This window comes from Pelophylax lessonae (assembly GCF_965119305.1).
Source record: "Pelophylax lessonae genome assembly, chromosome: 6".
Classification (NCBI taxonomy): Eukaryota; Metazoa; Chordata; class Amphibia; order Anura; family Ranidae; genus Pelophylax; species Pelophylax lessonae.
Window position 1 is genome coordinate 112,403,130 of NC_138773.1, and position 15,518 is coordinate 112,418,647.

Below are 15,518 nucleotides of genomic sequence, written 5' to 3' on the forward strand. Positions count from 1 at the left end.
TGGTTCCACTGAGTGTCCAAGGGGCTTAGTCTTAGTCTTTATACCTCTGAAGTAAACCAGGTGGGCAGCACAGCTTGAAAAGGTCATGATCTTGCCTGTCACTTCACAAGGGAGGATGCACATGTAGGCAGTTGGTATCTGACAGGGCTGAATAGGCCAGGGACAGCCAATCTGCAGTTTTTGTTTTGGACTACAGCTGCCCCCTCTATCCAAACTTTTGTCAGACCACGACCAACAGATAAATGAACATTTCTATAATGTTGTCCTTTCATGCCTGTCACATATCCATGTTGCCAAGCCACACTACATGTACCACTATTAAATCCTTGAAGTTCATTATTTAGCTTTGTTTTTCCACCTGCTATAATTATACACTGCTCAAAAAAAATTAAAGGAACACTTTGAAAATACATCAGATTTCAATAGGAAAAAATATCATGCTGGATGTCTATACTGATATGGACTGGGTAATGTGTTAAGAACAAAAGGATGCCACATAGTTTGATGGAAATGAAAATGATCATCCTACAGAGGGCTGAATTCAAAGCCCCCACACCCAAAAATGAAACTGAAAAAATGATGCCGCAGGTTAGTCCATTTTGCTGAAAGGTCATTGCAGCAACTCAAAATGGTACTCAGTAGTTTGTATGGCTCCCACGTGCTTGTATGCATGCCTAACAACTTTGTGGCATGCTCCTAAGGAGACAACAAATGGTGTCCAGCGGTATTTCCTCCCAGATCTGGACCAGGGCATCACTGAGCTCCTGAACAGACTGAGGTGCAACCTGGCGGTGGACCGAAACATAATGTCCCAGAGGTGTTCTAATGGATTTAGATCAGGCGAGCGGGGGGGGGGGGGGGGCATTCATTTGTATCAATTCCTTCATCCTCCAGGAACTGGATACATACTCTCTCCAGATGAGGCCGGGCATGGTTGTGCACCAGGAGGAACCCAGGACCCACTGCACCAGCGTAGGGTCTGACAATGGGTCCAAGGTTTTCATCCTGATACCTAATGGCAGTCAGGGTGCCATTGTCTAGCCTGTAGAGGTCTGTGCGTCTCTCCATGGCTATGCCTCCCCAGACCATCACTGACCCACCGCTAAACCAGTCATGCTCAACGAGGTTACAGGCAGCATAACATTCTCCACTCCTCCTCAGACCCTTTCATGTCTGTCACATGTGCTCATGGAGAACCTGCTCTCATCTGTGAAAAGCACAGGGCGCCAGCGGCGGACTTGCCAATTCTGGTGTTCAATGGCAAATGCCAATCGAGCTTCACGGTCCCGAGCAGTGAGCATAGGTCCAACTAGAGGACATCGGGGCCTCAGACCACCCTCAATAAGCCTGTTTCTGATTGTTTGGTCAGAGACATTCACACCAGTGGCCTGCTGGAGGTCATTTTGTAGGGCTCTGGCAGTGCTCATCCTGTTCCTCCTTGCACAAAGGAGCAGATACCGGTCCTGCTGATGGGTTATGGACCTTCTACAGCCCTATCTAGCTCTCCTAGAGTAACTGCCTGTCTCCTTGAATCTCCTCCTCATGCTCTTGACACTGGACATAAATCACCTCAATGACACAGTATATATACTGTACAGTGCACTGATGGGCACTGATTTGTATTTATGGGGTTGCACTGATCAAGGCACTAATGATCAGTGCCCTGATTATCAGTGTAAACAATGTACTCACTGTACCCTGTCAGACTTGCCAGTTATCGGCTCTCCTTTCCTCACACAGAGACAGTAGGTGAGGAAAGAAATGCCCATAACCAGCACGTCGGTTTACATGTCACCAGCTGTGATTGGACACAGCTGATCACATAGTAAAGGGCTGCTGTTATTGGTTCTTTACATAGTAAAGGGCCACTGTTATTGGTCCTTTACCACGATCTGTGTTTAACTGTGTCCAAAGAACACAGCACTCACAGAGTGCACCCCAGAGGGCCACATGGGGGGTATGCACATGAAAGGACATCCATCGACGTCCTCCCAAAACTGGTGAGCCGCGCTGTAGCTATCTTTTGGCTATGGCATGGGTGGGAAGGGGTTAAAAAGATCAGGGTATCTAAACTGTCACATATCCTGGATATGTTGGGCATTGGAGGAAACCACAAATATTTACTGCATTTTTATCAATGAAGGCAAAGCCTTCTCTAATTGCACCAGGTGAAAACTGTGATGTCACCGCCCTGCCTCTCCACCTCATCAATCAGAGAGCGTGTTGCGTTGAGGGAAATGCAATGCATTCTATGAATTGCAGCGCCGAGACTCTGCGGCCAGTGAGCATGGGATCCTGAAAACCATGGCAATCACCGTAACAGTATTGACTACTACATGCATGCATACTTACATTGGTCCAGCACAATAAAAACCATACCTGAAATTAAAATTTAATGCACTTCCATTGATATCTGGAAAAAGCATTAGGTGAGAAATTCACTAGAATCCAACATTGTAGATGGCTGTAAAAGATACATAAGATAATATCCCTGGCATGTACTCCCTATATTCTCAACAGTTCTGTCGGGTTACTTGTTTATTGGTATCTCCAATATTGCATTCTTCTAATAGCAAGGTATTGAGGAAATATATATAACATAATGCTACTTGCCTTGCATGAACAGTTAATCCAATGGGATAACTGCAGTGACTATGTTCTGTCATCTTTGGTGCGCCAGTTGTTCCACTTGTGAAATAGATAGTCATTGGGTCGGTACTCCTTGTCCTCACACAGGTGTGTTTGTCATTAGCTGCCCTGAAACCAGTTCAAAGAAAGTTTCATATCATAATTTTAGTGTGTTACAGCAGAAAAGATATATTAAAAATATTTACTGGAGAAGCTCTTGGAAACTCAGCCATCCCTCCCTTGGACTTTCAGATACAACCATTTTGTTTTTCAGGCATGGAGCTTGTGCTGCAATGCTGTCTATTACTGGTGCCAGGAAATCATGAGTAATAATGCACTTTGCATCTGATGTCTTTAGTCTGTGTAAAATGTCTTTTGCTGTAAGCTGCGTTGTCCCAGGAATTAAAATCAGACCTGTAATGGAAATCATTATTATCACCACCATGCTAAAAGCTTCATAGTTTTTGTGTGTATATATATATATATATATATATATATATATATATATATACATACACTGCGTATTCTTTTAAAGTGGTAATAAACCCAAAAGCAAAAATGCATTATATTGAAACTTATGAATTCCTAAAGTGGTTGTACACCACTATAGATGGATAAATAGATTGGAATTTGGTCAAATTTCGATCCATGTGTGGCTGCTTCTGCTTGTCAGAAGTCAATCTAATGATTGACTTCTGTTGAAGGGGCTTGTTGGAAAATTTCTCCTCAATCATCAGCTAATGTCACTTCTTTGAAGGTAGCTACTTAACCTAGCAGTACATTTTTGGCTGAGAGGAAACTCAAAGAAAAATCTTCGTGAAAATTCACAAACATGATACAAATGTCATGAAGCCAATCTTTGTGAGGGGAATCAAATTCAGCTCCCAATACCTCCAAAGCTCCACTGCTAGCCACTATGTTGCCCATAACTAAATAAAGTACATAATTAATACCTGGCCTCAAAAATTATTTGAGCTTGAAAAATATTTTTAAGGAAAAGAAAAACTAGCGCAAATTCTCTTGAACCCAAATCTAGCAGAAAACTAATTATATTCTTTTAGATGGACCAAATAATTAAAATTTGATGCTTTAAAGTGCCAGTGCAAGGTGTCGTAACTTTCTTTATATATGGTATGAGAGACAATGTACTAAATGAGAAAAGATGGAAAGACTACCAGCTAGTTTACCTAGCCTGGTATAGTGCAAAAAATGAGAACAGACCTGCACGCTGGAAAATATATGCTAAAGTGCAAAAAATTAGCTAAAGTTCAACATATGAGAAACCGACCTGCACACTGGAGAATGTGTGCTAAAGTGCAAAAATATGTGCTAGAGTGCAAAATATATTATGAATGAGACCATAAAAATGGTATCTATCACTGGCAGATGTTATGTAATTAGTATATAATGATATATATATTAGGGTGCAATGTGCAAACAATAGCAAAGTTTAAATAAATGTGCCTTATGTAATAAACGTCCTGACCACAAGATGGCAGTCAAATAACAAAACGAATTAAAGTGGCTACAGTGCATAAAACCTATGAGATGACTTATATAAAACATACATTGATGTGCATAACCAAATATAAAGGTGCTGGAACTGATGCAACTTTGCAAGAATGTGTCTTGGCAGACACTTCCCCAAAACTTCAATCAAAAACTGTAATATCACATATATAAAGAAAGTTACGACACCTTGCACTGGCACTTTAAAGCATCAAATTTTAATTATTTGGCCCATCTAAAAGAATATAATTAGTTTTCTGCTAGATTTGGGTTCAAGAGAATTTGCGCTAGTTTTTCTTTTCCTTTCAATATATATGTAGTATATCTACAGGCAACCAGCAGCATTTTCCATTGACCCTATTTACATGTAGAGTGACCCTTAGGACATAGGGATTGTCCTATTTCCTATCCAAAGTTATCATCCAAGGCGCTTGATCATATATCTGTCCATTGAAAAATATTTTTACTTGTCCTGGGAAACTGGAAATAAAACTACTTAATATTATCCTGGGAATAAATATACAGTTTATATGTTCCCCATACTTGTCCAAGTTTTCTGATTGAGTGCTTCAAAACTTTTCTCCACAATCCAGAAAAATAACGGCATATTGGATTTGATCTAAGTCGTGCAAATAGTTTTTTGTGTATGGCAGCTGTAAATACCTTATAATCCTTTGAAAGCAGGGACTGGTGTAGCAAGGTTTTCATAAAAGCCATAGTGCCCTGGTGCAGCAATTAGTGAAGCTAGACAGCTGCTTAATTATTAATTTCCTACATACACAAAAACAGATAACTGAGTAAGGGATACGAAAAAAGAAATGTTGGTTAAGGCTCCATGCACACTGGCTTAAAAATCGCTGCTACTACTGGAGTTTTGTGTTCTGCCTGCAGAAGCAGCTCAATATTATCCTGTGTCCATGCACATTAGGACGATTGCAGGCATATATTGAGCTCAACGTTCAGGCAGGGTTCACACTTAAATCGGATGTGGCTCACAGCAGGGGTTACCTGAATTTTTGCCGGAATTCAGACCTTAAACTAAACCAAGGATGTACAGGAACTATGAGCAATCCGCTCTGCAGCCGCCACGGAGATGTGTGAACCGGCTCCATCGAGAGCCGAGCACGCTCTCCTGTCATGCGAATTGGATGAGGAGAAACCCACATCCAATTCGCACTAGTGTGAACCCAGCCTCAGAGGCAAGAGAAAAAAACTCTTGTGGGGATTAGCTCGGTGGTGGGCGTGGATGACCCCTTTGGGGGGGTTCCTTACACAGGGAGATAGCCGAGAAGTGGTTGCAAACAACAGTTTGGTTTATTAATGCAATTTTCTTCACACAAGTGCAAGCGTCAAAAACATCAAAATAAAATAAAACACAAATTAAATCCTTGCCACTGTGGGCGGCTACCTTCTCACATACAGGAACCTACCTACGGAAGTCTGTCTCCAAACTACTGTTGGGCAGACTTTGCTGATCCTACAGCAGACCATCAATAGTCCATTTATTTTCTCTTCACACAACAAATGTCCATTGAACATGTCCCTTTTCTCTTCACATAGAGGACATTCCTTTGCTTGTCTCTTCACATAGCAAACAGTTCATTTATTTCTTTTCACATAGAAATAGTCCAAGACCTCACCTTGAGTAGTCTTCAGTCTTAATTAATTTCCCCTTCACACAGGAAATGTCCATTGGTTTCTTTTTACATAGAAACGATCCAAGACCTCACCTTGAGTAGTCTTCAAACTTGTTACCCTCCTCAGCGCACATCACTTCAGGAGGTCTTCTCCCATGCTCACACAGCGTCGGGAGGCACATATCTGACTGTCCTCCTCTACCCATACGGCGTCAGGAGGCAGCAATCCTTCTCCCAGGCTCACGCAGCGTCGGGAGGCACACATCTGACTGTCCTCCTCTCCCTAGCTCACACAGCGTCAGGAGGCAGCAATCAATAGACTTCCTTTGGACAAATTATAGAGGCCTTAACTTCCTCATTCCGAACAGCTGAAGTCTGTTCAACGTCCTTAGACAGTTCTGGCTACCTTTGCAGCCGACACCCTATAGCAGGGGTACTGAATTAAAATTCATGGAGGTCCACTTAGTAAAATCTTCTTCTAGCGGAGGTCCGAATCATGTTTGTGATTTGATTCAGATCCTTTACATTACAGCACCCTCTCCTAGGCGGTCCCATCTCTGCAGCTGGGGAATGCAGGTGAAACTGCACATGTTCCCGGCCCGCAGAGGAACACGCCACACTTCAGCACAGCTTGGTACTGCGCAATTTTAAAAAAGGGTCAGGGACTTGTTTTCCTGCATTTCACATGGGTAGTGCAGCCCATTAAAATGAAGGGGCTGACCTACCTGTGACACTGAGCCCCATATCACAATCCCATCCTTACATCTATTCCACATTGTCCACTGCACATCACAGTTCCCTTCCCTTCACCAAGATCCCCTTTGTGTTATCATACCGCCTTAACATCAACACCCTTCTTATCCCCTCATTACAGAACCCCACTCCCCTACATTACTATCCTCAGCCCCTCATCACAGTACTCAGCTCCCCCACATTGTCCTCAGTTCCCCATTACAGTATTCACCCCCCCCCCCGACATTAGAGTACTCAGCCTTAACCCCCATTCCCCCCACATCAGAGTCCTCAGCCCCCACACATATATCAGCGTCCTCAGCCCCCACACATATCAGAGTCCTCAGCCCCCACACATAGAGTCCTCAGCCCCCCACACATAGAGTCCTCAGCCCCCCACACATAGAGTCCTCAGCCCCCCACACATAGAGTCCTCAGCCCCCCACACATATCAGAGTCCTCAGCCCCCAACATAGACTCCTCAGCCCCCACACATATCAGAGTCCTCAGCCCCCAACATAGACTCCTCAGCCCCCACACATATCAGAGTCCTCAGCCCCACACACATATCAGAGTCCTCAGCCCCACACACATATCAGAGTCCTCAGCCCCACACACATATCAGAGTCCTCAGCCCCACACACACATATCAGAGTCCTCAGCCCCACACACACATATCAGAGTCCTCAGCCCCACACACATATATCAGAGTCCACAGCCCCACACACATATATCAGAGTCCACAGCCCCCCACACACATATATCAGAGTCCTCAGCCCCCCACACACATATCAGAGTCCACAGCCCCCCACACACATATCAGAGTCCTCAGCCCCCAACATAGACTCCTCAGCCCCCACACATATCAGAGTCCTCAGCCCCACACACATATCAGAGTCCTCAGCCCCACACACATATCAGAGTCCTCAGCCCCACACACATATCAGAGTCCTCAGCCCCACACACATATCAGAGTCCTCAGCCCCACACACACATATCAGAGTCCTCAGCCCCACACACATATATCAGAGTCCACAGCCCCACACACATCAGAGTCCACAGCCCCCCACACACATATATCAGAGTCCTCAGCCCCCACACACATATATCAGAGTCCTCAGCCCCCACACACATATATCAGAGTCCTCAGCCCCACACACATATATCAGAGTCCACAGCCCCACACACATCAGAGTCCACAGCCCCCCACACACATATATCAGAGTCCTCAGCCCCCACACACATATATCAGAGTCCTCAGCCCCACACACATATATCAGAGTCCACAGCCCCACACACATCAGAGTCCACAGCCCCCCACACACATATATCAGAGTCCTCAGCCCCCACACACATATATCAGAGTCCTCAGCCCCCACACACACATATCAGAGTCCACAGCCCCCCACACACATATATCAGAGTCCTCAGCCCCCACACACACATATCAGAGTCCACAGCCCCCCACACATATCAGAGTCCTCAGCCCCACACACATATATCAGAGTCCTCAGCCCCCCACACACATATATCAGAGTCCTCAGCCCCCACACACACATATCAGAGTCCACAGCCCCCCACACATATCAGAGTCCTCAGCCCCACACACATATATCAGAGTCCTCAGCCCCCCACACACATATATCAGAGTCCACAGCCCCCCACACACATATATCAGAGTCCTCAGCCCCCACACACATATATCAGAGTCCTCAGCCCCCACACACATATATCAGAGTCCTCAGCCCCCACACACACATATCAGAGTCCTCAGCCCCCACACACATATATCAGAGTCCTCAGCCCCCACACACATATATCAGAGTCCTCAGCCCCCACACACATATATCAGAGTCCTCAGCCCCCACACACATATATCAGAGTCCTCAGCCCCCACACACATATCAGAGTCCTCAGCCCCCACACACATATCAGAGTCCTCAGCCCCACACACATATATCAGAGTCCACAGCCCCCACACACACATATCAGAGTCCACAGCCCCCACACACATATATCAGAGTCCTCAGCCCCACACATATATCAGAGTCCTCAGCCCCACACATATATCAGAGTCCTCAGCCCCCCACACACATATCAGAGCCCACAGCCCTCGCACACATTATAGTACATAGCCCCCATACACATTATAGTACATAGCCCCCATACACATTATAGTACATAGCCCCCATACACATTATAGTACATAGCCCCCATACACATTATAGTACATAGCCCCCATACACATTAGAGTACTCTTCTTTGCTGTACTCAGTGTCTCTCCCCCTTCCTACATTATGTCTCCCCTACCTTACACAGCCAGGAGAACTCGAGGCATAGCAGGTCTGGAGGAAGGAAGCTGCAAGATGGTGATTGGTTGCTTAGACTGCCATTCATCTTGGCAACCAATCACTGGCTGTTTACCTCGGGCAGTTCCCGCCCTCCCTTCAGGGCAGTTCCCGCCCTCCCTTCAGAGCTGTCCTGCCTCACGCTGTCGGCTCTGCAAAGAAATCATCACAGCTGAAAGGAGAGCAGGCTGATAAATGGCGAGACAGCTGCGGTCCGGGAGGGGGAAGGAGGGGGGCCGGAAACGGACCGCGGGCCGCCATTTAGTGATGCCTGCCCTATAGTAATTGGTGAATTTTCTAAACCAGGTGGAAATGTATCTCCTGTCTGTGACTACATCCACAGATTTACCTGACTTCCTGTCACACTCTCCTAAACTTGTCTAAACTCTACAAAAAATGCTCTATATGAGCGTTTTTTTCTGCCAGGAGAACTGTCGGTTTTTTAAGCCCAGTGGGCATGAAGCGTTATTCTGTACAGAATGTAAAGTGACCACACAGGAACACAACAGGAGATAGCAATTGTACTTTGGACTCACTGACCTTCTTGACCTATTAGTAGCTGAACCCTCTCCAATCCCAATAGTTATTCCCCAGCTTAGAATGGTTCTAATTTCTTTGAACAGTAGCACTGTGTATATCAGTTAATAAAAGACAACAAGATATGCTATAGAGAATGTGTCAGTTTAGAAATATGGAAGTAACCATTACTAACCTATTGTTAAAAATGTGAGCTTTGAGGCTGATGACTTTATCCTACAATTAATACTTAGACTTACTTTACAGCTGCAGATGGGGACTGTAGAAACAGAAAGTTAAGCACAGTTTTTTTACATACTCCCCCACCCCCCTCCCCCAAGCTGCAAAGGTTGCCGTACCAACCATTGAGCATGACCCATTCAACTGAATAGTGTAACATGGCAACCATGTGCAATGTACATGATTGTGGTGCAGTGGTGTTGGCTTTTAGTGGTAAACAGGCTGAAGGGGGCAACATAATGCCACCTTACTGCCTGTCAAGTGCCATCTCACAAGCATACCCACCGCAGATTGCTCTTTAGAGGGCTACGGAATGTGCAATAAAGCACTTTGTAATTCACTGACTTAGGCAGGCCATACACCAGTGGCATTAAGGTCTAAAAAATGTGTTTTTGGAACTTTCATTTGGTTTTCTTATAGTTATTAGGATCAAACCAACTATCATTTTTGACCGTAGTGACAAGGAAAATCAAAGGGTAGGGATAGAAATGTTTTCTCGAACAAACAAAATTCTGTGAATGTAGTTATCATTGGGAAAAAAATAGTACTTATTGTAATGCACATGTGCATCCTGAAATTGAACATTAAATTCAAAACATTGGTATGGCAATCTAACCAAATTATTCTGGGTTTTTTGGATGAAATTTGTCGAGACCATAATGGTAATATCATAAGCTCTGCCAAATGATTTCTCTCAATTTCAAACAAACATATTTGTATATGTATATTTGTATTTGTATTTATTTGCATACATTTCTACAGGTGATTGGCCAGCTTTAGGACACATATGCAAAAAGATATGTTTCTTTTTTTTTTTGCTTTACTTACTACATAATTGTTCCAAGTCAGTTATCCCTCTGGTTGGAAAAAAAAATAAGGATAATGTCACTGGAACTTTTTTTTACCTTTAAAAAGGTCAGCAGTCCTATACTTGACAAGTTTAGTTAAAGCAAATGCCACTGCAATATTGCTTATCCAAACCTACTAAATGACAATTAGTTCAATTTAAAAAATTCCAAGACTGCAATGTACATACCGGCTCTTAAACATGCAACATTAAACAGCCACCATTCTGGTAACCGAGGCAAAATGACAATAACTCTGTCTCCTGGTTTCAGGTCACAGGCATCAGAAAGAATGTTAGCCACTTTTCTAGAGTGAAAACCCAGCTCTTCAAAGCTCCACTTGATCTCTTTTCCAATGCCATCTATCCACCATAGAGCAGGTTTGGGCTCCTTAGTGCCATCCTAGGAATAGAGATAACATTTAGAAAAGGTGTCTGATAGTGACATAAAAAAATGTAATAATAATAGATGATGAACAGATTACCTTCTCAGCATTTGTCCATTTGTCTAAGACATCACTTGCAAAGTTAAAATATTCTGGCACCTCAAGTTTATGGATCTGTTTAATATCCTCATAGTCTGTAAAATTTTGAGGGGCAAAATAAGTCTTGTCCTTGCTGAAAAATCTGTAACAGATTCTTGGAGTGAAATGGTGGGTGAATGGCTTGACTTTAAGAAGACTATTCATGGTAACAATTGCCTTGCCAAACGATAAATCTATAGAGAAAAATAACAAATGAAAACAATCAATAATAAAGTTATCCCCATTCTTCATATGCTAAATCCTATCCTTATATATTCTATATCAAAGGAGAACCCAGGAAATGAGAGAGAGAGCTAGTTTTGCCCTTCATCCCTGGGCTATCAGCAAAGTGGCAGTGGGATTTGTGACTCTTAGCCACCTACTGTATAGCAGCCGAGAGCAACAAGTATGTAGTTATTACATGCACATCTGAGTTCTTCCATTAATTACCCTGTCCAGACACATTGCCCTCAGCAATATGGAGAAGCAGATTGTTGTAGGAATAACATCAAAAGCACATGTACACAGGCAGTGTGCAAATGGATTAGCCTGCATGACATTGCCTGGATAGAGACTGAACAAGCATGATCAAGCATTTCAAGTAGACCCAATACTACTCGACCAATAAATAAGTCAATGTTGCTCTAGTGGCCACCACTGCACCAATGAGCACTACCCCACTGGCTACCAATACACCTACATTATTATTCCATTTCCTGTTATTACTACACTGAACAAAACTACAGTGCTATGTACGCTGTGCTAAACTGTTACATTTCCAGGAACTGTGTACCCCAGTGCTGTATTTTGGCCTAGGCCAACAAGGCCCAGGCCTAGGGCAGCACTTTGCAGGGGGGCAGCAAAAAAGCCACCCCCTCCACCTGAGACTCTTTCGGCCACTGGTTGCTAGACCTGCCTCTCACTCACATCCCTCCTTTCTCTCTCTCATCCCCATTCTCTCTCATTCTCTCTCTTTCTCTCTCTCTCTTTTTCTCTTTTTCTCTCATCCCACCCCTCTTTTTCTCTCATCCCACCCCTCTCTCTCTCTCATCCCACCCCCCTCTCACCCCCCTCCCGTGAGATCTCAGGGGTTCATGCTGGGACTTGGAGTCCTTCAATTTTGGAGGGAGTCACATCCGTTATAAAGGAAGGAGTGGGACAAATTTACATAGGAGTCGCCCAATTTTAGTCTTGCCTAGGGCAGCACAAAACCAAAATACACCACTGGTGTACCCTATATTATACATTCATACCCCTAGGATGTTTTTAAGGAATTTGGCCCTGTCTAGCTGTGAGGCCACCTTTGTATTATAAAGAGATTATAACGTTAGCTTTCACACTGCCGGAACACTCAGTCACCAGGTATCCATCTTCATCTGCCCTCTGCCTCCTCTTTCCTTATCCTGCTTCTTCATGTTCTTTCTGGCTTCTCTATTTCACTCTCCCTGATACTTGCACACCTCATATTTTGTCTTCTTGCTCTTTTTTATCCAGTTAGCTTCCTTCCCTGCCTCTTCCAGTGTTTAATGGTCATCTGTCTCTCCTTTCTTCCCTCAACCCCCTTGCCATGATCAGCTTATATTTGACCTCCTTTATGCCCCCTTGTCCACAACCAATTTCCATCTTACCTCTTCTGTCTCTACCCTAAATCTGTGTTCAGCCTACAGTTTGTCTCTTTTATCTCCAATGGTCCATGCTTAGTTCCTGCTCTGCCTATTTTCCCAGAAGTCTACTATTAACTCCCCCTCTTCCCCTGTGACAAACCACCCAGTTGGCCTGAGGGTTGGTTTATATATATATATATATATATATACCACACAAGGGTTAAATTTAGCAAAAGGCGCTAGAGGCGTTAGGGCCATTGACAGGATTTCAGATCCTTATTTTGTTTAGCCTCTGGAGTCTGACTAGTGAGAATAAGGATGGGTTCCCTGGCAACTGCTCCATGCTGACTTACTGAGATTTTACCAAAATGGAGTCATGTATTTAAAATAGAAATTTGTTGGTTCCTCGTCCACTTTACAGGTGATGGTGTGCATATGCACTGGTTTGTGAGCCTCTAAAGAGAAATGGCTAGTCAGCCAGCCTCATCCTTTGCTATGGCGGTTTTTATTGCGAATTAACCTTGCACCCTGCATAGAGCAAAAAATGTATATTAATAAAATTGGGCAATAGGCCCTGAAAGCTTGCGGAGTATGTTTGTTTGTTTGTTTTTTTCTTTTGGTACTCTGACACAGACCCCTCCTTAATTCAACTTACATTTGTTTTCTCCCATAATCAGTCGTAGCATATAGTACATATCAAACTACAAAATTGTCTGACTGGGCAGTGATACTTAGCTATGTCCTACCATATAAGTAAAGGCCAAAATCATTAATTTAAATTGACCCATTTATGAATTGGCAAACAATTACTAGTCTTAATATAAAACATTACAATAAGTGACCCTAGATTTATTTTACAGTAAATCTGTCACCCATCCAGGCAATTTAGTCACAGAATTTGATAAACAGATGTCCTCATTTAGGGAGTTCCCCTTTAGACCTGTGGTTAAGATCACAGGAAATAAGCGCAAATCTAAATTCAAAAAAAAAAAACCCACAAAACATTTTGGCTGGAGGTTCACTTTTAGTTTTTGTAGTTCAATAGATCAAGTAGAGCCTAGTTTCTTTTTAACTTCATGCACTGTTTTTAAAAGCGAGAAAAGTCGAGAGAATGTTTAACTTAGACATTTTATGCACAATCTGCATGTACATGTCAAATTTTTCTCTTGACCTTTTCTCTTGCTTAGTGACATGAAATACCATTTACCTGGATTAATGGGTTCAAGAGCTCCACAAGGAGGTATAACATACCCATGTAGTCAAGTAGTTCATGGATATTGGATGGAAAGCCCAATCTAGGCATCAAAAAATGCCTTTGCAGTGCCCCCTTGTACTCTACAGGTAGAGGAATAAGCTTACTTCATTGCCTTGCTCCAGCAGACTTACTCATTGCTGTGTGACTGGTCCCCCACAGCCTCTTCTCTATGGCATTCCAGCTAGCAGTCACACTCAAGTAAAATGCTGGATCAATAGTTCTTCATTTTATGTGAGGGAGCAAGGCCTTCCAAACACAAAGTGTCAGAGGGATGAGCACCAGCGGCCAAGGGTACCCAAAGAATATGTGAACTTTTACCTTGTAAAACAACATATTCAGTTTAAAACAGTATCATATACTGTATCTCACAAAAGTGAGTACATCCCTCACATTCTTGTAAACATGTCCAAATTTGGCTCAATTAACCATGGCCCCCCCCCCCGGTGTCAGATGACACGTTAGTGTTACAAGGTCTCCGATGTAAATGGGGAGCAGGTGTGTTAAATTTGGTGTTATCGCTCTCACTCTCTCATACTGGTCACTGGAAGTTCAACATGGCACCTCATGGCAAAGAACTCTGAGGATCTGAAAAAAAGAATTGTTGCTATACATAAAGATGGCCTAGACTATAAGAAGATTGCCAAGACCCTGAAACTGCGCTGCAGCATGGTGGTAAAGACCATTCAGAGGTTTAACAGAGGTTGAAGGGGTGGGAGGGTTCAGCCTGTCAATGTTTAGGCCATAAGCTGCACACTGCATCAAATTGGTCTGCATGGCTGTCCTCCCAGATGGAAGCCTCTTCTAAAGGTGATGCACATTAAAGCCCACAAACAGTTTGCTGAAGACAAGCAGACTAAGGACATGGATTACTGAAACCATGTTCTGTGGTCTGAGACCACGATAAACATATTTGGTTCAGATGGTGTCAAGCCTGTGTGGCGGTAACCAGGTGAGGAGTACAAAGAAAAGTGTGTCTTGCCTACAGTCAAGCATGGTGGTGGGAATGTCACGGTCTGGGGCTGCATGAGTGTTGCCGGCACAGGAGAGCTACAGTTCATTGAGGGAACCATGAGTGCCAACATGTACTGTGACATACTGAAGCAGAGCATGACCCCCTGCCTATGGAGACTGGGCGCAGGGCAGTATTCCAATATGATAACAACCCCAAACACACCTCCAGGTGATAGACTGGCCAAGCATGTCTCCAGACCTAAACCCTGTTGAGCATCTGTGGGGCATCCTCAAATGGAAGATGGAGGAGTTCTCTAACATCCACCAGCTCCGTGATGTCATCATAGTTACATAGTTAGTGAGGCCGAAAAAAAGACATCAGTCCATCCAGTTCAACCTATGATGTGTGTGTGTGTCTACTGTTAACCACACATTGTATACCCCTGTATGTTGTGGTCTTGAGGGTGCCCATCTAATAGTTTTTTGAAACTATCGATGCTCCTTGCTGATACTACTGTTTGCGGAAGAGAATTCCACATCCTTACTGCTCTTACAGTGAAGAACCCCCTGCGAATTTTAAGGTTAAACCACCTTTCCTCTAGTTGTAGTGAGTGGCCACGCGTCTTATTGTATTTCCTTTCTCTGAAAAGGTTTTTCCATATGCTAGGGTTTCCAGTACAATATTTGTACATTGATATCATATCCCCCCTCAATCGTCTCTTCTCCAGAG

At 43.7% G+C, this 15,518-nt stretch overlaps 1 protein-coding gene across 1 annotated transcript in view; it reads right to left on the minus strand.

Moving 5' to 3' along the window:
- The window catches only part of LOC309559173 (acyl-coenzyme A synthetase ACSM3, mitochondrial-like), a 65,431-nt gene extending 54,245 nt beyond the window's left edge, over nucleotides 1-11,186 (minus strand). The window contains exons 1-4 of the mRNA XM_082262320.1: nucleotides 10,940-11,186; nucleotides 10,647-10,857; nucleotides 2,835-3,042; nucleotides 2,614-2,757 (exon numbers count right to left, since the gene is read on the minus strand). Of these exons, the coding sequence (XP_082118446.1) occupies nucleotides 2,614-2,757; nucleotides 2,835-3,042; nucleotides 10,647-10,857; nucleotides 10,940-11,143 (767 nt within the window). The 5' untranslated portion in view covers nucleotides 11,144-11,186. The remainder of the gene's footprint in view (nucleotides 1-2,613; nucleotides 2,758-2,834; nucleotides 3,043-10,646; nucleotides 10,858-10,939) is intronic.
- Nucleotides 11,187-15,518: the final 4,332 nt, after the last annotated feature.